Raw genomic sequence first — 24,207 nt, forward strand, 5'->3', positions numbered from 1 at the left:
CTTGAGAGATTTTGTTCTGCCAACACTGGTTTTGCTGGTTCAAATTGTTCATTATCATCCATACTTCTTTAGGAACGTCAGGAACGCCTGAAGTCTTTGCGAGGACAGTTTTCTGCTTCGTCATTTGAAATGAGCTCTGACGGCTGTAATGGGAATTTATCAGAAAGTGCAAGTGTTGAAGTTCTTGGTGATGCAGTAGCAGGTTACATTGTGAATGTTGTGAGGGAGAAAGGTGAAGAAGCTGTTAGAATTCCTCCTAGCATTTCCGCTAAACTGAAGGCTCATCAGGTTTTTGATTTTTTTTATAGTTGCTTCTCTGGATATAAATTCTCATTCCTGCTTGGAATTTTCATTGTACCTAGTTCTTTATTTAGCTTAAGGTCCTGTACAAGATTATCCTGAATTATTTGTTTTTTGGGATAACGAACCTTATTAGGATTCACTTTAGATCATAAGAAGTACACATGTTTCTGTTTGAACTTTCAACTGTTATTTGCATGTTGCATAGCATTGGAAGAAAATGAAAAAAAAAAAAACTATATGCTGCATGTCAGTTTGGTACTTCTGGCTGTTTGACTGTCTGCTTTTTATTTGGGGTTCTAACTTCTAACTGGAGGATTTTAGGAAACTCTGAATACCTGTTTGGACTTTAATTTTTTGTTTGCACCCTGCCAAGCAATTATAATCAGTCAACATGGGCATTCTTCATCTTGGAAGCTGATATGCCTTCATTTGGTACTAGAGTAAGCACATGTTTGGGAAAGCTTATTTTTCAGGAAACAACCGTTTTTAATATCTCTCATGATCATGTAAAAAAAGATATTATTTCTTTAAAACAAGCCAAACCGAACATGCACAAAAGGTGGTTTAATTGCTAAACATGCAAACTGGGAATACCATAGTAGTATGGAGTATGAATGAATCATACTCTTCACCATTCTTACATCTTCAATTTCTTCATTTGAAATTTTTATTGCCATTTATTCAAGCATCTTTGAAGTTTTTACATTGTGTTTGTTGGTTTTTTGGATTTGGTATTTTTCTACAATTTAATTTGTTTGATGTTTGCAGATTACTGGAATAAGATTCATGTGGGAAAATATAATACAGTCAATCAGAAAAGTAAAGTCTGGGGATAAAGGTCTTGGATGTATTCTAGCTCATACCATGGGCCTTGGTAAAACTTTTCAGGTATTATACTCATTATGTAGATAGATTTTTTTTATGATAAGCTATTATGTAGACATAATTAAAGAGTGAATTCTGTTTTTTGAAAATCCATATGACAGATCAGTGTTTTTCTCTGTGAAATTGCACTGTTTTTAGTACACCTTACATACTTTTTTCATCTCTCTTTCGTTTGCTCTTAAAAAATTATCAATATCGTCCTTTTGCAATATTTAATCATGATTATCTGTTCTTTTCTGGATTGAAGTTTAAATCAAATTGAACAAATATTACTCAACAATGTGACTCTGTTTAGCCTAGTGTAGGTAGATTTGTAGTCTTTTATTGGATTTTTAGTCTTCAATTATTAGATATTCCACCAAAAATGGATGGTAAATTAATTTTAGTAGTGTTTGATGATAATGCAATGTTGTTAATGGCGGATGGCGTAGCATAAAATGGCGGATGTCATGACGGACAAAAAAAAATACATATATATAAAGTCATTGAAATTGAAAAAAAATACATATATATAAAGTCAAAAGTAAAAAGAGGGTGTTAAATAGCAAAATGAAAAAAAAAGCTGCAGACAGAAAAAAGGGGTGTCAAACAGCAAAAACAAAATTTAAAAAAAAAATAAAAGCTGAAGGGCACCACTTCACCCGCGATGTTGTTTGCCTTCGTGGGGGTGCTGGTCGCCGTTCCTGGCCCGTGCTCGCGCTGCCGTTCCTGCCAATGCTCGCACCGCCGTTCCTGCCGCCGTTGGCTGCGTTCTACGTGCATACTGCAGAGGGTGTCGCGGCTGGGTGCAGCTGGGTGCGGGTGGGTTGCGGTATGGACGCTGGGTGCTGGGGAGGGTGTGGCTGGTTTGCTTTTGGTTGGAGGGCTGCGTTTTGATTAACAGGTGCGTGGGAGGGGAGGGCTAAGATTTTGAATGAATTACTGGGTAGGGTTGGGTCAGCCCAACTCCTACCGCGGACAGAAAACAAAAAAAATCCGCCATTTTCCGCCTCGCCGCCATGACCGCCATGGCGCCACCATCTGCAACCTGCCACGCCACCGCTATTCGGTGGCGTTTTTTCAAAAAACCGCTACACAATTCCGCCATGACGTTGCCATGGCCGCCATTTAACAACACTGTGATAATGACAATCTGAGGGTAAGAACTAAGAAATATTTATAGTTTAATATTTTTAAACAGCAAAATCCATGGTCACTGAAGCAGAAACAAGGCTACTTGCTATAAAATGACCCACAGTAGTGAGCTATGGCACTCAGCATCTGCTTACAGTTGTAACTGCTGGCATAACTGAACTACGGGGGGTTAGTTAGAGGTGAGGCCAGAAAATAAATAGGAGAGAGGAATAGAAATCAGGGCTGGAGATTAAGGAGTGAAGGAGAGTTGGCCTCTTGAAGAGCCAGAGTAGGAGACTCTTGTAATTCTTGATCAGTTGTCACCTAGGCAAGGACTTAATGAACATTTTCCAGAGAATAAGAATCATTCTTTTGTTTGCTTTTGCTTCCAGTCTAACAGCCTCTTCTTTTTTATCTTCAAAATGGCCAGTATTAATTACTTAATCTAAAGGATAAATATAAAAAGATAAGAAAAAATTATCTGTTTACAAATTCAGAGATTAAAATGATAATTTATTTTCGTTTTTTTGTATTCTGTTCTTCTGTTGTGAATAATTTGCAACATTCTTGGATAGGTTCTCTTTTCTTTTGCTGTTCTGCTGCTGTTTGATGGTTTTGGTCTGATGACTGATTATGCTGGAACTTTAGGTGATAGCTTTTTTGTACACTGCAATGAGATGTGTTGATTTGGGGTTAAGAACTGTGCTTATAGTCACACCTGTCAACGTGCTACATAATTGGCGTCAGGAGTTCATCAAATGGAGACCTTCTGAGTTAAAGCCACTCAGGGTCTTCATGCTGGAAGACGTATCAAGGTTGGCTTATTATTTTGTTGACATCATTATGATATTCATAAGAGTTAAGACCTGTAACAGCATACTAGCCCGTCCAAGTTAAAAAATATTTGTCCAACACTTCCTTCTATATAGATTTTTATAAGCTTCAATAGTATTTGGCTAAAATTTATCAATCATCTTAATAGATTTTTTCCAATACCCCCCCTCCCAGGCTACCCTTCAATTTTTCATATTTTCAACACAAAAGTCATATTGGTATAATTTCCTTTCCCCAGAGATAGAAGGGCAGAATTGCTTGCAAAATGGAGATCTAAAGGTGGTGTCTTTTTGATTGGTTATGCTGCTTTCCGAAATTTGTCTTTTGGGAAGCATGTGAAAGATCGGCACATGGCCAGAGAAATTTGCCATGCTTTGCAGGTAAATCTCTTGAAATAGCATCTCTTCATGTTGTTAGACAATAACTCTACTTGTGAATCAGTTGATTTATAATTCATACTGACAAATCATTTTGCATTAATTTCAATTATCTTGATATTACTTAGGAAGTCTAAGTATTTGAAACATCTGGTGTTTGAGAGAAACTGAGTATTTAAACTACTCATAATTTGTATTATTAGTGAATTAAATATAAGAGCTGATAAAGGACTAATGGCATAGCTATTTTTTAAACTTTAACTGCAATAATAACTATATTTGACTAATATTCAATCGTGTTACTAAAATTATTAAATATATGCTGGTGAATCTAAGGTCCATTTGTTTGTTGTTTTTAATAAAAATAAAGCTTTTTAAATTAAAATCATTTTAACAAATTTTTATGATAATTAAATAAATTTCTTGAACAAAAAGCAAAATCGATTAAAAAGGGTGATTTTCTCAAAAAGTAGAAAAGAGCAGCTCATGAAAAAATCTATTTCGTAAAAGCATCCAAGTTGTTTTTTGTCTACCCCTGTAAATGTTTTTAGAAAAGAGTAGCTCATGACTTTAATTAAATATAATTTAGGGATGTAGGTTGAGAAAGTGTTAAACCCCCAAGGGTAATATGTAAAATAAACAAAAATTGTCATTAAATTGATGCTGAAAGACTTGAGGGGAGTTATTTGAAAAAGTTCAAAAACAGAGGATATTGTGCAATTTAGCTTAAAATTAAAGTCAGTTGACCAGGTCTGGAGAAGACATGGTCAGAAATAGTGGAAAGATGTGTCACAATTTCACCAGAAGGCTGTTGGAAATGGGTTATGTAGGTACAATGTATAAAGTGATGACCTCAAATTTTGAAGTCCTACAGATCTGCACTTTCTGGTTTTATTGGTGGAATGGATTGCACATGAGGAAAAGACAAGCAGATATGGCAACCACATCAGAGAGGACAAGGACACTGAAAGGAGACATCCACTGAAAACTAACACTGGGTTAAAACAGAGGATATTCAATATTGTAGTGATGTAGTTGTATTTTGGAAATGCACCAGTAGAGTAGTAAATGGATTAGGACTCCTAAAACTTGAATAATCCTAATATTCGAATTTGTGTCATTTGCAATTGCATTCCGTTTTCATTGTTGGTATGTTGCTGCAGGATGGACCTGACATTCTTGTTTGTGATGAAGCCCATATGATAAAAAATACTAAGGCTGACGTAACTCAAGCCTTGAAACAAGTAAAATGCCAGAGAAGAATTGCACTTACTGGATCACCTCTTCAAAACAATCTCATGGAATATTACTGTGTAAGTTTGTGTAGAAGTTACAAATTGGATGGCTCTTAAGTTTTTGCGTGCATTCTTTGACTCTCTAGCATTTTATCTGAAATAGATGGTTGATTTTGTAAGAGAAGGTTTTCTTGGAAGCAGCCATGAATTTCGGAACCGGCAAGACTTTCTTTTCTCTCATTGTACTGATTTTTACTGTAATTTATTAAATGTAAGTCTCTAACGAAATATTTTTATTTATGTGCAGCTTCCAAAATCCAATAGAGAATGGACAGCACACCAATTCAACTCTGATCGATGTGAAAATTATGAACCAGAGGTCTCATATCCTCTATGAACAGTTAAAAGGCTTTGTTCAAAGAATGGACATGAATGTGGTGAAGAAGGATCTACCACCCAAAACTGTCTTCGTGATAACTGTCAAGCTATCTCCCTTACAGAGAAAATTGTACAAGAGATTCCTTGATGTGCATGGGTTCACTACTCAGGTGCATCCTGAAATGTTAAGGAAGAGATGTTTTTTTGCTGGGTACCAGGCATTAGCTCGGGTAAGTATGCCTATGAGGAACTTAGTAGTCAATTATTGTCTGAGCAATATTAGTATATATTATAATTATAATAACCGGTTGAAGGAGTTAAGGAAGCCAAGGTGTTTTTTATTACAATTGTTTTGTTGGCTGTTGAAGGTAAAAATTGGATAAATATAAATTCTTGCGTAGGTTAGTTTGCATATATCTTCTCCTAGTTATCAATTAGTCCTGTGTTATTTCAAAACAAACAACTGATTTTGATGTATACAAGTTTATAGCTTCTATTTTCCAAAATTGTGCCTTTTTGTTTCTTTCTTGTAGTTAGTTCTTCTAAAAGGAGGTTAAGCTTTACTTTATAAAAAAATATCACATTATTTATTAGTTTATTGAAATTCACCAAAAGCTAAAAATATTTAAATAATTTTGTTAAATATGATGGTGATGAATAAATTTTTGTCTGTAGTAGATATGGAACCACCCTGGGATCTTGCAGTTGACAAAAGAAGTCAAGGACTATGTAAAACACGAAGATGCTGTTGAGAATTTTCTTGTGGATGATAGTTACAGTGATGAGAATTCTGATTATAATGTACTTGCTGGAGGTAAGTCTTCATGAATAGGATACGTAGGTACCTGTTCTTTTATGCTTCTAATATTTGTTTTGTTTATTGATTAATATAGTTATTACTTGATTGAACTGTCTAATTTCAGTGAGTTTTTTTTTTCTGTTTGTACTTTCTTAATCAATTATTATTGTTAGTTTTATTGTAAGTGATGAAAGCTGTATTTGTTTCTGTATAAATATTGAGATAATACACTTAGCAGGGACTTATATTGAGGAACTATTGGTTCTAAAAATGTATGAACATAGTTCAGTTGTCTTTAGTGCCATCGATTTTATGATGGAACAAATACTTTCTCTTTGTTTTGGAGGCACAATAAGAACTGGTCAAATTTCTTTTCTGATGGATTTCCTAATTTTACTATTTTTTTGAATGTTTGTGAAAGTACAAATGAGAAAAGGGAACTATAAAGCATAGTATGTGAAGAGCAAGGGATATGGTATTTATAGGCTTTATATTTTATAAATTTATATAATTTGTAAAGTCTTCAGGAATTAGTTTCCTGTTTTTCAAACATTATGTTATTGTTGGCTTTGCAATTTCATAGTTCCAGTGACATTATGTCAACAATAAAATTTGGTGTCCAAGCTTAGTCTCAGCTTTACCTTACAGCACTTACAATAGGCTGAATAGCATGATGAATGCCAATGCTGTTTTTATATCCTCATGCTTGGTGCTAGAAAGTTATGTTTTTTACCTTAGAAATTAGAGTTTCAGGTAGTTTCTAAAAAAAAAAAAGGAAATGAATTTTGATTGATCAATGATAAGGTAGTGCAACACGCACACACATGAAAGTCCTCAACTAGTATTAAAACCTTTATTTTTTTCTTGTAATACATAATCTATTGTCTCTTTTGAGTTTTATTTATTGTTTCTGTCATTTGTTCTTCATATCATGAATTTAACTTTTTATGATATTTTTTATCAACTCATTACCTTGCAGAGAAGATGAGGTATGGAAATGACTTGCTGCAAAGGAAAGATGACAATGGCTTTTTCCTGAAGGTATGAAAAGAAACAAAATAAATTAATGAATGAGATTCAGTGTTAGTCATTTTGGTTGTCCTGTCCTGATATAAGTGATGTTACATTGCATGAATTTTAAACTAGATCATTTGGTATGAATTGTGCTTTTAACAAGAATGCTTTCGGTTGTGATTCTTCTTATTTTTCACATTCCAGGGTTGGTGGAATGATCTTCTTCATGGAAAAATTTATAAAGAGATTGATCACAGTGGCAAAATGGTTTTGCTGATGGAGATACTAACCATGAGTTCTGATGTGGGTGATAAGGTGTTAGTTTTTAGTCAGAGCATACCAACCCTAGACCTCATTGAACTTTATCTCTCAAGGATACCTCGACGTGGCAAACAAGGGAAGTTTTGGAAGAAAGGAAAAGATTGGTATAGGTGAGTCCTGATTTTTTAAAACCTGTTCAACTTGATGCTACTGTTTTTAATCGCTGATTTGTTTTTTATTATGTTTTCTTAAACTAATTTTCTTGTTCTAAATGCACATTTACATTCTTGAAACACTCTCATCTGAAGACATTATTGTTTTAACAGTCTGGGGATGATCTTTTTTTGTGTTAATTGCTGCTTAGATTTTCTAAATTATTTTTGGTTAATGTTCAATTTCTTAACACCCTTTGGTATTGATCTTTTTATTGGCTTCCTCAAATTATTCTTGATACTTTGCAAATTTTCTCATTTTTGTCTTCTCTTTCAAGCAAGTAGTATTAGAAGATATCTTTCAGAGAGACAGCGTGGTGAGAAAATTCTGATAAAACCACTTTTTACTTGATATAACATTAGTAAGGTTTTTAGTCTAGTAATTTGTTTGGAATGGCATACAATTTTATTGCTGACAACTTGTAAAAAACAAAAAGTTTGAAATGAGACTTACCAACGATCTTTTGGTTTAAATACTTGTAGTCCTTATTTACCTTGATTTCCCTATCTTTAAAAAGTTTAGGTTTTGGTTCCCATTGTGTTTACTCAATTTAGGTTTTTCTCCCTGTATTATACCAGACATTATCTTTAAAAACATTTAAAGGATGGGGACCAAAACCAAAATCAAGGGAAAGTCTACCAGACCAGAAATGTATTTAAACCTTATTCTTATCCCACAAAAGGAGACAAGAGCTAGTCATTGGATTTAATGTATCATTTTTCACTGGAGTTCTTACTTAAGCATACTTTGGGATTTTGGATCAATTGTCTCTGCATGTTCAAAATTTTGTTTCTTTTTCTTACTTTCCCTTTTATGAATTTTTTGTTATTCAGGACTTATATAGTCTGTATGGCAGCATAGCTGCTGTTGTATTTTTATTTAGTACTTCTGGTACTAATGTTTCATATTAATAATATTATATACTTTCTGCCTTCCAAAAAAAAAAAAAAGTCTGTATGCTTTTTATTGTTTCGTGTTTCTTCTCTCCTGTACTGGTTTCATCTCTGAATGCACATGTATTGTTGTATCTAAGAACTTTCCATTATCTTAATACTTTGTAATTTAGATGGGTCCTATTTTAAGCAGTTTCTTTTATTTCATTCATTATTTTCTGAATTTTCTGATATGATTTAACCTCTAGGTTGGATGGAAGGACAGAGAGTTCTGAGAGGCAGAAGCTTGTTGAGAGATTTAATGAGCCTTTGAATAAGAGGGTAAAGTGCACTCTGATTTCAACCAGAGCAGGCTCTTTGGGTATTAATCTTCATGCAGCTAATCGTGTTGTTATAGTTGATGGTTCTTGGAATCCAACGTATGATCTCCAGGCCATCTATCGATCATGGAGGTAAGATCCTGTTAATTTTTCCCTCAGTCAAGATGAGTTTTCTTATGATTAAAACATTAATTATAAAATATAAAGTGTACTTTGGTACCATCACTTGAGCAATCAGAGTAGGAATAATTTTTTGGGAAATGGGAATAATGGAAAAGTTTAGAATTTAATGTGACTGTCACCTTTATGGAGAATTCTTCCAATGAGCAGTATCTTAGCTCATTGTCTTTTTAGAGGGGTTTCCTTTACAGATATGTCATGGGACTGGGAGATATTTTCTTAGTTAATGTTTTTTGTTTTCTTTGGTTATTTTAAGGAGGATTTCTTTTTTTTTTTTTGCTCAGCAAAAATATGTATGTATTATATATGATAGTAAATAAATCAGTACAAGTGGTACTGTTGTATATACATCCTAGAGTCATATTGTGCGGAGCTATGGTGCCCTAATACAAGCTTTAGTGCAGGTATAAGGCAGCCATAGATCTATATCTAAACTAGGATCCCAAGAACATAAAATTTATAATCCAATCCCCCCTTGTACACAAAACCCAGCCCTGATGTTGCTAGACCAGGAATGGAAAGGGATGCCAAATCCTTTTTCCAGATTTTTAAGCCATGTCCAGCAGAAAAACAGCGCATCATCCTTCAATTTTTGACCATTGAAGCTTTCATTGAGAAGACTATCATGTTCCTATGGTACCATATACACCTAGTCAGAGAAATCCACCACGTTTACCATCTTTGTTGTCTGATACCATTGAGATTGCAGTAGGAGTGTTGAAGAAAGTGCTCTCTCGGTGCTTCTGGGAAGATGCCCATTGTGCTTAACCAAGACAACGTTTCCCACCACAGTGGCATGGTTTTGACATGATTAAAGAATAGGTGAGACACATCCTCATCGCAAATTCTGCAAAATGGGCAGCAGACATCGTTCAGCTCCACGTTCCTTCTCCTCAAGTTAACATTTGTTGGCAATCTATCCCAAATCAACCTCCAAGCAAAATCTGATGCTTTACTTGAGATTTTTAGCTTCCATAGTGCAGTAAATGCTCCATCATGGTTTTCATCCATCATATTTTGATTGAACAACATTATCCTCCAATATTTTGCCTTCATCTTCATTTTATCTTTAATAGAATTGAAAATCAATAGAATAACACAATAGCTGTCATGTAGAGTTCTTATCTAATAGTTAAAGCAACTCCTAAAAGCTTAAGCTGTAAGGTGAAAGCACATGAATGGTTTTTATTATATCCTTAACATAAACCCTCATGCAAGAGCTGATTAGGCCTGAAGTGTGCACAATGCTCAATGCATACACCCACCTACTTTATGCTTAAACTCAAGTTTTCTTGAGAAGAATGGAGAACACAAGGGTGTTCTCTAGACCATTTGGTCATAGAGGGTCCAAAGTTATGTCAAGAATCAACTCTCCCAAAAGCTGAAACTGTGAGTTGATTAAGAGACTTACACTCTTAATTACGTTTAAAAAACAGGTTACCCACTAGATACAATCTTTTAAAAAGAAATGTATCCATCCCAGATCAAACATGCCCTTTATGTAGATCTCATCAAGAGGAGGCTGGTCACCTGTTTTTCCATTGTAAAGTCACTACTGTATTATGGTGGGAGTCTATGAGTTGGATTAAGATGGCTGGTCCCTTAGCAGCATCCCCAGCAGATCATTTCATTCAATTCTGTGATGGTTTTGGAACTGCCATTAACCAAACTCGCCGGCGTTGTTGGTGGATTGCTTTAACTTCCACAATATGGCAGCATAGGAATTCTTTGGTCTTCCAAGGCAAGAGTTTCGATCCTCCAAAAGTGATGGAAGATTCCCTATTCCTGTTGTGGTCTTGGCTAAAAACCAGAGACAGGCACTTTAATGACTCCTTTAACTACTGGTCGTCCAATATAGTGCGATACTTTGGCTAAATGAATTTCTTCAGTTATGTATGGGAAGGGTGTATCTGAGTTTCTCAGTTTTGTTTTGATGGGCTTTTTATTTTCCTATGTTTTCAGATGTATCAACCACCAGCAGTACCTCTGGTGCTGCTATGTTTCTTTGAAATTATATATATATAATATTTTGTGGCCCTTCAAAAAAAAAAAAAAAATTTTCTTATTCTTGCAAAAGCATTTGCTCATTGTGTGGGAAATTAGGTGTTGTTGATACAGTATTGTACACAATTGATATTGCTATACTTGCAAATCAAAATCTTCACTTGATTTCTAATAGATATAGACAGTTAGTTAGTTAGCAGCTGAGTCATTGTTAACTCAGCATAACAGTTAGTCAGTTATACAGACAGTTAGTTAGCAGCTGAGTCATTGCTGACTCAGCATAACAGTTAGTTAGTTAGACTAACTGTTATGTAGTTAGAGTTCTCTATAATACACTGCTGAGCATTCAGTTGTAATTAACCAATTTCATAAAAAATAACAGTTTCGTAGCTTTCAGTTTTATCTCTTTCTCTTTCACTGATATGAATTTCTTCATGGTATCCAGAGCTTCCTAAAGCCTTCAATGGCAGTTTGATCCTAATTTTTATTGCTTCTGCCAACGTATTCTATTCAGTTTTTTATTTCTGTTCGTGTGATTCAAGCAAATCCTCGATTTTTCGTTCTGCTTGGCTTTCCGATTGCTTTGTCTTCTTCGATCGAGTTTTTAATCCTGTTCGGATGCGGTTTTTGGTTTGCAATCTGTTTCTTTGTTGATCACGATTTCCTTTTGCATTGCGATCTCAGCGTTGAAGTGTTGAAGTTTTGCTTCTCGTAATCTCCATATCAGGTTCGCAGTTGTGTTTTCTTGTTTCTGTTCGATTTCGCATCCTGCGTTTGCTATGTCGTCGTCGCCGATCAATGCTGTCCCGGTGACCGGAGGTCCAGTCAACTCCTCCTCTGGTGTTGTCATAATTTTGTGTATCATTTTACGGCTAAACTTACGGATGATAACTCTTTGCTTTGGAAGCAGCAAATTGAACCGGTTCTAAAGGTTCATCATCTTCAACGTTTTGTTGTCAGTCCTCTTATTCCTCCAAAGTATCTTACACAAGAAGATGCAGACATGGATAAAGAAAATCCAGCTTATGCAGCATGGGAATATCAAGACCAGTCACTACTTGTTTGGCTTTAGTCGTCCTTTTCTAAGGCAATTCTGTCAAAAGTTGTTGGCTGTGTTCATGCACATCAAGTATGGGGAAAGATACATAATCACTTTCATGCTAAAACAAAAGCAAAATCCAGATATCTTCGCACGGAACTTAGGAATAGCAGAAAAGGTGAATGCTCCATAGGCGAATTTCTCACTCGTATAAAGACAATTGTTGATTCTTTTTACTAGCCATTGGACAAACTGTTTCTGTTCAGGAACAGATAGATGTTATTCTTGAAGGTTTGCCAAGTGAATATGAATCACTGGTTACTGCAATCAGCAGCAAGATTGATCAGTTTGAATTTGAGATCCAATATCTTCTTTTGGCTCAAGAACAGAGGCTTGAAAAGTTAAGAGAAAATGCTATTGCTCCTGCACTGAATTTAACTTGAGCTCAAACAGCAAAGGTAGAGGATACTGATTCAGATTCAGCACCTCAAGTGCAATTTTTTTTTTTTTTGGAAGGCAGAAAATATATATTATTAATAAAAAACACTTCAGTACCAGAGGTACTGGTGAAATATGAACAAATACAAGACACCTATGGTGCCACCCTCCAAAAACAAAGAAATAAACCCAACCAGGACCCCATCACAGAATATAAAGGTACCCAACCCAGCTTAACCAAAAGACTCCGAAAGATTGGAAGACCAATTATTAAAAGGAGTGTTGGAATCTTTCTCTCTAGCTTTTAACCAGGACCAAGCTATAAATAAAGCATCATCCATCACTTCGGACCTCAAGTGCAATTTACTCAACACAATGATAGAGGCAGATCCTCTAATTACAGAGGAGGAGGTGGCATGCCTAGCTATGGGTATAGAGGAGGCAGAAATTATGGTAACAATGATAACAGAAACTATGGAAATAATGAGAACAAGAATTATGGAAATGCTGCAAATTATGGAAATACTGATAGGTATAAAATACAGTGTCAAGTTTTCTACAAGTTTGGCCACAGTGCAGCTGATTGCTATCACGGGTTTAATACAAATTATGAAGCTCAGCGGTATAATCAGAATCAGTCTTGGAATCAGCACAGAAACTACTCTTATCAAAGGTCTAACTCTCAGGCTCAGGACAGTAACTCAGTCACAACAAAATGCACAAACTCCTCAGGCCTACTTAGCCAATACTAATCCTACTCAACAATCACAGAATTCGTACATTGACTCTGGGGCAACTCATCATGTCACTGCATCTCCTCAGAACTTGATGAATGAAATTCCAACCTCGGGCAATGAGCTTGTTTTCCTTGGCAATGGTCAAGGCTTGCCTATTATTTCCACTAGTTCAACAGTTTTTAATCCTCCTTTTGCCTCTAATGTTAAATTATCTTTGTATCTTGTAGTACCACTGGTACTTTTAATCATTAATATAAATTATCTTTGCAGTTCAAAAAAAAAAAAAAAAACCCTAAATAATCTTTTGCATGTCCCACACATAACTAAGAACTTAGTTAGTGTGAGTCAGTTTGCCAAAGATAATGTCTTTTTTGAGTTTCACTCATCTCATTGTGTTTTCACATCTCAGGTTGATGGTTCCATCCTTCTTAGAGGTTCTCTTAGCCAAGATGGCCTCTATGTCTTCTCAAATCTTCTGTCAAGTCCACTGTTGGAAAGATTGTTGCCTCTGTTCATATGTCTTCCTTTTCTGATTTGTCTTCTCATTGTAATAATGTCAGTACTAGTGCACTCAATACTAGTAATTCTAGTTTAGTTTCCCTTTGGCATAACAAACTAGGTCATCCTAGTTCTGCTGTTGTAACTCATGTTCTTAGGACCTGTAATATACCTTGTTCCAATAAAATGACAGAAGAATTGTGTACTGCCTATTGTATTGGCAAATCTCACAGACTTCCCTCTCATCCTTCTGATTCTGTTTATTGTGCTCCTCTTGAGTTAATATTCTGTGATCTATGGGGACCTGCACCTATGCTTTCTTCTATGGGTTTCAATTATTATGTCTCATTTTAAAACAGAAATCTGAAACTCTTTCGGTGTTCAAACATTTTAAGAGTCTTGCTGAGTTATAGCTAAACCAGAAAATTAAAAGTGTTCAAACTGATTGACGGGGTGAGTTTAGACCTTTTACTCAATATTTTAATCGATTAGGTATTCATCATAGGCTTATCTGTCCTCATACTCACCATCAAAAAGGTGTAGTGGAAAGAAAACACAGGCACATTGTTGAAATGGGTTTAACCCTTATGTCACAGGCTTCCATGCCTCTTTCTTATTGGGATCATGCTTTTCATACCGCAGTTTATCTCATTAATAGACTTCCTTCTGCCTATCACGAAAATACTATTCCTTATGAGATGATTTTTAACAAATATCCTGATTATTCTTTTCTAAAAGTGTTTGGGTGTATGTGTTTTCCTCATCTAAGGCCCTTTAATAAACATAACTTGATTTCAGGTCCAGTCCTTGTACTTTTTTGTGGTATTCACCTCATCATAAAGGATATAAATGTCTTGATTCAAAGGGCAAGATTTTTTCTGTCTCGTGATGTTATTTTCAATGAATCCAGTTTTCCTTTTTCTGTTGCTAAGCCTCATGATTCATCCCCCCCTTCTAGTGTTCCTTCTCAATTACTTGCTCTTGGTGTCCTTCCTATACCTACTGCTCATCCTAATCCTCCTTCTCATTCTATAGGGTCTATAGAGTCACTTGGTTCATTGTCTCAACCTGTTGAGTTGAATTCTCCTCAGCTTGTTCCCACTGAACAAGCTGCATCCTCTACTCCAGTGAATGATGAGTCTAGTCCCTCTACTGCTTTATCCTCTCCTCCTCCTTCTCAACCTCCAAATACACATCCCATGCAAACTAGATCAAAGTCAGGTATTGTTTGCCCTCGGTTACATCCTACTTTACTTTTAACTACTGCTGAACCTACTTCTGTTAAACATGCTCTCTCATCTCCTGAGTGGAAGGAAGCTATGCAGCAAGAGTACAATGCTCTTATGGCCAATAACACTTGGTCTCCGGTCCCCTTACCCTCAGGCAGAAAAGCCATTGGCTGCAAGTGGGTTTTCAGGGTAAAACAGAATCCTGATGGCTCTATCTTGAAGTATAAAGCTCGGTTGGTGGCCAAGGGGTTTAATCAAATTCCTGGTCAGGATTATTCAGAAACTTTTTCACCTGTTATGAAACCTGTCACAATCAGAATCATGCTAACTGTAGCTCTTACTCATCACTGGTCTATTCAGCAAATTGATGTGAACAATGCTTTTCTTAATGGCGATTTGGAAGAAGAGGTCTACATGACACAGCCACATGGGTTTGCTGGTTCTGATAAAAGTGTGGTCTGCAAACTCAAGAAAGCTATCTATGGCTTAAAACAGACACCTAGGGCCTGGTATGAAAGGTTAACCAAAACACTTCTGACTTTTGGCTTTGTTCAAAGCAAGTGTGATCCTTCCCTTCTAGTGTTCAAAACTGTTTCTGACTGCCTTTATCTGTTGATATATGTTGATGATATTATCATCACAGGGTCATCTTCTGTTCTTATTCAAAAATTAATTACCAAACTACATGCTGTCTTTGCTCTTAAACAACTAGGTAATTTGGAATTTTCTGGGTATTGAATTAAAACATTTGAGTAATGGTTCTTTGTTGTTATCTCAAGCTAAATACATTCATGATCTACTTGAAAAGGTTAAGATGGTTGATGCCAAACCTATACTCACTCCCCTGCCCTCTGATCTTAAGTTAACTAAACATGGCACAACCAAGATTGTTTCAGTCCCTGTTGCTGATGCTACTCTCTATCAGTCAGTTGTTGGGGCACTTCAGTACATCACTGTAACTAGGCCAGAACTAAGTTACAGTGTAAACAAGGTCTGTCAGTTTATGTCAGAACCCATGGAGGAGCATTGGAAGGCTGTCAAGTGTATTTTAAGGTATCTGAAGGGTACTATAGACTATGGGTTGTCTTTAAAATCTGCTCCTCAAGGTGAACCCTATACTTTGGAAGCTTTTTGTGATGCTGATTGGGGAATGGATATGGTTGACAGAAGATCAATTTCAGGGTATTTTCTTCAGTCCTAATCCTGTTTCTTGGTGGTCAAAGAAGCAAACTTCTGTTGCTCGATCAACGACAGAAGCTGAATATCGAAGCCTGGCTGTTACCGCATCAGAACTCTATGGATTCTATCCTTACTAAGAGAACTCTGTATTAAAATCACTACTCCAGCTGTAAATTGTGATAATCTCAGCACTATTGCCTTGAGTCATAATCCTGTTCTTCATTCAAGGACAAAACACATGGAACTAGACATATTTTTTGTGAGAGAAAAAGTTTTGGATAAATCCCTGCTGGTGTGTCATGTGCCTGCCTATGCTCAACTAGCTGATGTGTTGACAAGGCCTGTTTGATGGAAGCTTGCTTGTGGGGCTTCTATGGAGGCTGGATCTTTGAGCTTCAATGGGGTCCTTTAATGGTGATTTTCCACCATGGAGATGCAGCGGAAGACAAAGGAAAAGAGGTGAGAGGAGGCGCCATCCATTAAGGAATAAGCCATGGAAGAAGGAGCTTCACCACCAAGATGAACCTTGGATAAGAAGCTTGGAGAGGATGCTTCAATGGAGGAAAAGAAAGAGGGAGAGAAAGAGGGAGGGGGGAGCACGAAATTGAAGGAAGAAAAAGGGAGAGAAGTTGAACTTTGAGTTGTGTCTCACAAGACTCTCATTCATCAAAGTTACAACAAGTGTTACACATGCTTCTATTTATAGACTAGGTAGCTTCCTTGAGAAGCTTTCTTAAGAAAACTTCCTTGAGAAGCTTCTTTGAGAAAACTTCCTTGAGAAGCTAGAACTTAGCTACACACACCCATCTAAAAACTAAGCTCACCTCCTTGAGAAGCTTCCTTGAGAAGCTAGAGCTTAGCTACACACACCCATCTAAAAACTAAGCTCACCTCCTTGACAAAATACATGAAAATAAAAAAAAAAGTCCCTACTACAAAGACTACTCAAAATGCCCTGAAATACAAGGCTAAAACCCTATACTAATAGAATGGCCAAAATACAAGGCCCAAAAGAAGGAAAAACCTATTCTAATATTTACAAAGAAGAGTGGATCCAACCTTGACCCATGGGCTCAAAAATCTACCCTAAGGTTCATGAGAACCCTAGGGCCTTCTTTAGTAGCTCTAGCCCAAGCCTCTCGGAGTCTTCTATCCAATACCCTTGGGAGGTAGGATTGCATCACTGTTGCCAAGCAATCTTTTCTGGATTTGAGGTCTAAACTCAAAGTGCTTTCTTTCACTGCGTTTCAGAGCACTCTGCGTTTGTGGGGGGAATAATAGATATAGACAGTTAGTTAGTTAGCAGCTGAGTCATTGTTGATTCAACATAACAGTTAGTCAGTTATACGGACAGTTAGTTAGCAGCTGAGTCATTGCTGCCTCAGCATAACAGTTAGTTAGAATTCTCTAACTGTTATGTAGTTAGAATTCTCTATAAATACACTGCTGAGCATTCAGTTGTAACTAACCAATTTCATAATGCAATAACAGTTTCTTAGCTTTCAGTTTTATCTCTTTCTCTTTCACTGATATGAATTTCTTCAATTTCGACTAGTTTGGCTGGTTTCACTCAGGATAGACCCTTAAAAATTAAAAGGATACATGTTTTATATTTGCTCATTTACAAATTATTTAATTTGTAACAATTGACAAACAATGTGATTGAAATCAAAATAATTTTCATGTTTATAGGTATGGGCAGAAAAAGCCTGTGTTTGCTTATCGATTGCTGGCTCATGGAACTATGGAGGAGAAGATATATAAGCGCCAGGTAATACAACATGATGTGCTTCTATTGTTCATTTGCCAATTTTTTCTAACTTGTGGAAATGATTTCACTAGGTAACAAAGGAGGGACTTGCTGCTAGGGTGGTTGATAGACAGCAGGTGCATAGGACCATTTCTAAAGAAGAAATGCTGCATCTGTTTGAGCTTGGTGATGATGACAACCCTGAGACTTTGGCTGATCTAAGTCAAGAAAATGAGCATCAAGACAACCCTATTTTGGTTGGGCATTCACTGAAACACACAGCACCACATTCAAATGGCAGTAGTTATTCTGATAAGTTAATGGAAAGCTTACTTAGCAAGCATCATCCGCGGTAGGTTTTCTTGACTTCCAGACATTATTTCTTTTGAGACTCTTCTCATGATTATAGTGTCTTTCTCAGTTTGACTTTTTGGTATCTTTGTATTTATTCTCACATTCTTTTTCCATTTTTAACCCTGGATCTTGTTTAGTGGTGAACCTACATGTAGTAATGAAGTGAATAAGAGAATTTTTATTTTGTTAACATACTTTTTCATTGACAAAAAAAATGAAAGATGATTTCTGTTTTAAATATTGTTAGATATATAATCCATTCATAAGCCTACATCCAACAACTCGAGCTTTTGGGATAGTTGGTTCAAGATGTGCTATTAGAGCATATATGACCAAGTAGTCAAAACTTGTTCATTGCTGCCCAATTTTTCTCGATAGAAGTTGAATTTTAGCTCAAGGTACAATGAACGTGTGCATTATCCATGCTTTAAGCCTGTTAGATTACATAATATTCTCTTATTTATTATGAGATAGCGATTAGAGATTTATTCCTTATTACTCTCATTATTAGATTGATCCTATGTAATCAATACTGATCCTATTTGCTCATTATAAATAATGGCTTTGTGTGCTCATCCAAGAGACACACAGTTTCTATACAAATTCTATAAAGCCCAATAGGTTGTTAAATGAGGAGGCATGTTAGATATAACATTGTTATTGAGCCTTTCCCCAAGAGCTTACGCATTTTGGGATAATTGGTCCATGACAAATATTTTTTTTTTTTTTATCGGCAAAAGTATAGATATATTCTGTATAATATTAAATCCAGTACAAGTGGTACTGTTGTATATAGATCCTAGCATCAAAAGGTGCAGAACTATGGTGTCCTAATACATGATAAACAGAAGGAATTAGGAAACCAAAGATCTGGCTGTAAGCTAGGTTCCCAACCACACAAAAAACTCTACACGCTGATCCCCCCCTGAATGCAAAATCCATCCATGACAAATATAATTGACAAACTACTGCAAGGCAGGTGCAGGTGCAAATTAATAACAGAAAGTTTATCAAATTATTTTCCCTATGAACTCAAATGATATGGAGATAACCAATTTTTGTGGCCAATAAGGTTTGCTCAATTATAGGATCAAAAAGGTTTTGGGTTCGGTTCTACACTTCTACTGGTGGTCTTTCTTTAGTAGGTCATGTTTTGCAGCATACCTTTACCTTGAAATTGGGCAGCCTCCTCTCCCGGATAAAAACTTTTTTTTTTTTACCTATATGTTTTCCATTTAGGACTCTAGTATCCCAAAGTTTCATGTTTGAGATGCATTTATATTATATTATTTTGTTTTATTTTTTTATAAAGAGTTGCATTTTTTCTTTTCACCTTTGACTAAAAAGTGCACAAGGTTATTATAGTTTCTTTTAATTTCAATATCTCTTCACTTGTTTCATGGTTTGCAATTTATATTCTAAGTTTTTAATGTAAGAGGTGCTAGCACTTAAGTATAGGATAGGAATAGTTGGCCAAATGAAGGAATGAATCTTAGCATCATCACACCTATTTCAAAAGTCTCAGGTTTGTGCTAATTGTGCTACGAGCTTATTTGTAATATTTTATGTTCCTAGAAATATATTGATTTCTTGTGAAATTATTTAGACAATTTATCAAAGGCTACTCTAAAAATACATTGGTATATTTAGAAAGATATTTTTAAAGAAACTAATAATAGGTATTGATTTTAAATTTGAGTGTTATAAGGGGAATAAGTTTCTTGGAATAAGTGAGTGGTTGATTCTGGTGGTATATGTTTGATTCTCCTTAAGCAAAATCTAGCTAAAATCTCTTATAGGAGAGTTAGCTCCACAATTTTGGGGATGCTGCTAGTATGAACAAGATTGTTTCTCGTAGAAGATACTTGTGATCCTTGACCAAAAAAGCATTGGATCAAGTAACTTCTAATTTTTCTCTTTTGTGCAATTTTCAAGGTCAATTAGAATGTGTTGAAAATAATTTTCTTAAATGTCATGCCAAACATCTATTAGTTGACTCATGATTTATATATATATATATCTATGTGTACCTTAGTACCTCTTCTACATATATATATATATATATATATATATATATATATATATATCTTTGCTGAGCAAAAAAAAAAAAAAAGTTGACTCATGATTTCACTCTCAACTAACAGATAATCTAGAAGTCTGATTTAGAGGTAATATTGAGTCAGTTCTGTTGCTGAATCCTCCTACTATTCCTCTGATTGTAATTTATTTTTCTGTAAATCTGATGTAGTTTTATTTCCCGATCCGATTATTCTGTAACAGTCTCTGGTGAAAATGATTTATAGTTAGTTTAGTTATTAGGTTATATAAGTTGTTGAGATGGACATTTATGCCTGTGCTTTTTTTTTTTTTTAAATTGCAAACGAATATTCATTACAAAGGTTTTTGTGAAGTCTCATTGAAGGTCTTTTTTTTTAACTTTTCTTGGTTAAACAGACAAATGCATTGGATGCTGATTTTATTTAATTACCCTTTTAGTTTCAACAATTGGGACTAGGTTTCAGAAAGTTGGAAATGGAAGCAATAAGCATCTAAATGATGTATTATCGTATTTGTTGTTGCTTCTGACAGTCCTACACCTGAGCCACCCAAAAATTATGTCTGTTTCAGTTATTCACTCATTCATTCATTTATTCCTAAATAATGTGAATCATATTTTTGTGGGCATATCTCTGCATATGCATCCAGGTCACATGTGCAGTCTGGATCTTGAGTATAGCACGATTAGGACACTAGTTGAACTGGATTTTTTAGTGGCTGGATTTCTGCTATGCCAGTAGCTATAGTATCAATAAAGATTTTAGTTAAGTAATCAGTACACAGACTAACGATTTTGTGCTAGAGCCAGATCTGTAAAAAATATGGATGCTTGTATTTAATTACTCATTTTTTTATAGAATAAGTAGGATGTATCTGACACACAAGCTAATATAATTTTTTATAACAGGTGGATTGCCAATTTTCATGAACATGAATCCCTGCTACAAGAAAACGAAGAGGAAAAGCTATCAAAAGAGGAGCAAGATATGGCTTGGGAGGTTTACCAGAAATCGTTGGAATGGGAAGAAGTGCAGAGAGTACCACTTGGTGAGTCTATTATGCCTGAACAGAAGCCAGAAATGCCAAATGCAATGCCCCAAAATGTATCAGAAAGCTGCAGCATCTTGCCAACTAAACTAAGCAGACGTTTCACGACACGGAAATGTACCAACCTTGCACATATGTTGACACTTCGAAGCCAAGGAACAAAATTTGGATGCAGTACTGTCTGTGGGGAATGTGCCCAGGAGATTAGGTGGGAGGACTTGAAGAAGAGATAGGAATGTGGTAACATGAAGGATGACATAATTTGATCTGTTTATATATAATTAAATCTAATTTTTTATGTCGTAAATGGTTATATCCCATGTTAAAATCTTTTATGGATGAAACAGAAATGTTCCTCCCAAAAAAATGAAATAGAAATGTTTCTTTTGCTGCTGTAAGCAGTTAATGTCTTTCTTTAGCTAGGCATGTAAAATATTGTATCAAGCTTCGTGGAATATCAGGCGTGGCGTTGGTCACAGGTCCCCAGCAATTACTCAGTAGGAGGATTTATCAAATTTCTAGGAATATATATCCTGGTCTGTGGTTAATTCCCGGTAATAATCTGCAATAATGCAATATCAATAGAAAAATGCTTCTTAGGCTTGTGGCTCTACTTTGAATTTAATTAAAAGGATACTCAAAATCATGGAAACATACGCACTGCTTGCATAATTTCTCTTTCCAAAAACTCAACATGGGAATTTCGTCTATTGGGTTGCCTTACTATTTGAGATAAGCATTATTACGTGTATTTATTTTTTTTGTTGACGTTATTCTACTTTTGGCAATCCATTAAGGTAGTCACAATGAAAATTTCCCAAATGCAGAAATTAGATGGTTTAATTGTTTTTGTTACAGTTGGAAGAAAGATGTAAGATGCAGGAATGAAGTGAGAGAACTAAGTCTATATCCATTAGTGTTTTTCAGTTGCTTTCTGATGCACATTGTTGCTATCAGTGACGAGTTGAATGTTGACGTAGAGTAATCATAATCTTCTATTTTTCAAATGGTTGAAGATCAACTATTTTGGTAAGAGGAGTTAATTACAATTTTATAAGTTACAAGAATTTCAATTTGCCGTTAAACTTCTATAATTAGTATCCAAAATTAAAAGACCAAATCACGAAAATTCATAAAGGAGCAGAATTAATTGTTTTTTTTGGTGAACAGGGGCAGAATTAATTGATTACAGGTGTGTGACTTTTGCATTTATATCACTTAGTTTTTATTTTGTAAAATACAAATTGACTAATCAACAATTAATTTGAAAGTTTGTATAGAGTAAATTAAGTTTATAAAATTTCATATAAATAAATAAATAATTAATACTTCATCAGATAATATATATTTAAATATAGGTAAATGTTCATTGTTATTTAACATATTAACAAATGTCCAATTTGTGTAAAAACTGATATGTATGATCAAGTGTTTTAAACAGTTGTATTGATTAAATTTGTACTTGACACAGAGTTATTAAGTGCAAATGTTTGACACCTTAATCCTGTCTCTTTCCTAAATGATTGTAGTCATGATAAAATTCTATTTTTGGTTAAATTATTTCATCTAATTAATTTTTTTTGTTTAATCTAGTCCTTTAATTGGTTTTTGAGTTCAATTAAGTTTTTTTTTTCGAGTTCAATTACCTCCTCTAATTTTTTAAGTAGTTTCAATAAGTTTTTTTTTTACCACATTTGACTAACAATACTAAAATTCATGTGATCATTGATGTGTTGTTCTACTTTTTTAACAAGTAAGACAAATTTAACTTCATTAGTCAAAATTCACGTTAAAGATGTAACTATTTATTTTAAAAATTAAATAACCTAATTTAACTTGAAAAAAAAATAGAGAATCAAATTAAAATAAAAAATAAATTAGAGGAAAAAAACTTAAGATGTAGTGTAAAGGGGTAGAAGTTAAATTGCAAACAAAGTAGAATTGATTGAAATTTATAGGAGTGTTTATAGGTTTGATTTGTTTGGGTTTGGATAAAATCAAATTCATACTAATTAATTTTAATTGGGTTGATTTTTTTTTCTTATATATAATTGGATTGATTTGATTTGGATTTTGATTTTTTTTAATCCAACTCAATTCGATTAAGATTGAGTTCAGATTATTGAGTTATGTTAAAAAAATATTATATTTTTATATTTTTTTCTCTAATTATCTATTTTATATAATTTTTATTTATATTAATGCAAGATAAAAATATTTTTTATTTATTTTTAATGATTAAATTTTTTTCTTTATAGTTATCACTTCATATTCCTTATTAATTTTTTTACTCAAAGTATGATAAAAAAATACATAATAAATGACTAAATTAAGACACTTGCTAATATAATAATAAAAAATGACCAATAAATCTTACATTTTCAAAATAAATTGTCTCCTATCTCTAAAATATAAAGGAATTATTTATTATTATTAAAAAAATCATCTATTATATTCTTTTGTATTATTCACTACTGCCACAAAAAATGCATTACTTTATAATTTACTTTTGATTATACATACATCATTTAATGGTTGAATTATTATGACTCAATAAAAATTATAATCTTGCTTAAAGGTATATCAGGTTTATGCAAGTATTTTTTGCTAACAAGTCATTTCCTCACTTTTCTCTCACATTTCCCATCGGCATAATTATTATAAAAAAAAAACATTAAATTTAACGTTCAATTGCCCGCAGCACAAAAAATTGAGTTTTGCGAGGAAGCCTAAACACAAAAAAAATATAACACCCTGAGAAAATAATAACTTTTTTAAGGAAATAATAAATTTATTTTATGACAAGGTTAAATATTTTTTTTATTGACAAATGGTTAATTTATTAATTTTATTATGACAAGGTTAGACAGTTAAAAACGCATTAGCAGATTGTCTCTTGTCTTACCAGAATTGTCTTGTTTTGAAGTTATGGCATGACAGGCAAAAATTTCCCGACTCCAATCAAACTAACGCAAGTGAATTGATTAATTAATATATAACCAGAGTAAATGATATTCCAATTCCATGACCAGCAACATTCGGAATACTAGCAAAAAAAAAAAATTCATA

At 34.5% G+C, this 24,207-nt stretch overlaps 1 protein-coding gene across 4 annotated transcripts in view; it reads left to right on the plus strand.

The window, feature by feature from the left end:
- The window catches only part of LOC100818409 (protein CHROMATIN REMODELING 20), a 45,466-nt gene extending 23,852 nt beyond the window's left edge, over nucleotides 1-21,614 (plus strand). For all 4 annotated transcript variants that reach the window (XM_006606412.4, XM_014772620.3, XM_003555529.5 and 1 more), the window contains 14 exons: nucleotides 73-288; nucleotides 1,072-1,191; nucleotides 2,950-3,116; nucleotides 3,374-3,515; nucleotides 4,676-4,825; nucleotides 4,911-4,966; nucleotides 5,055-5,355; nucleotides 5,804-5,939; nucleotides 6,904-6,965; nucleotides 7,143-7,369; nucleotides 8,554-8,757; nucleotides 17,622-17,700; nucleotides 17,772-18,031; nucleotides 20,999-21,614. In XM_006606412.4, the coding sequence (XP_006606475.1) occupies nucleotides 73-288; nucleotides 1,072-1,191; nucleotides 2,950-3,116; nucleotides 3,374-3,515; nucleotides 4,676-4,825; nucleotides 4,911-4,966; nucleotides 5,055-5,355; nucleotides 5,804-5,939; nucleotides 6,904-6,965; nucleotides 7,143-7,369; nucleotides 8,554-8,757; nucleotides 17,622-17,700; nucleotides 17,772-18,031; nucleotides 20,999-21,371 (2,493 nt within the window). In that variant the 3' untranslated portion in view covers nucleotides 21,372-21,614. The remainder of the gene's footprint in view (nucleotides 1-72; nucleotides 289-1,071; nucleotides 1,192-2,949; nucleotides 3,117-3,373; nucleotides 3,516-4,675; nucleotides 4,826-4,910; nucleotides 4,967-5,054; nucleotides 5,356-5,803; nucleotides 5,940-6,903; nucleotides 6,966-7,142; nucleotides 7,370-8,553; nucleotides 8,758-17,621; nucleotides 17,701-17,771; nucleotides 18,032-20,998) is intronic.
- Nucleotides 21,615-24,207: the final 2,593 nt, after the last annotated feature.

This window comes from Glycine max, chromosome 20 (assembly GCF_000004515.6).
Source record: "Glycine max cultivar Williams 82 chromosome 20, Glycine_max_v4.0, whole genome shotgun sequence".
Taxonomy (NCBI): Eukaryota; Viridiplantae; Streptophyta; class Magnoliopsida; order Fabales; family Fabaceae; genus Glycine; species Glycine max.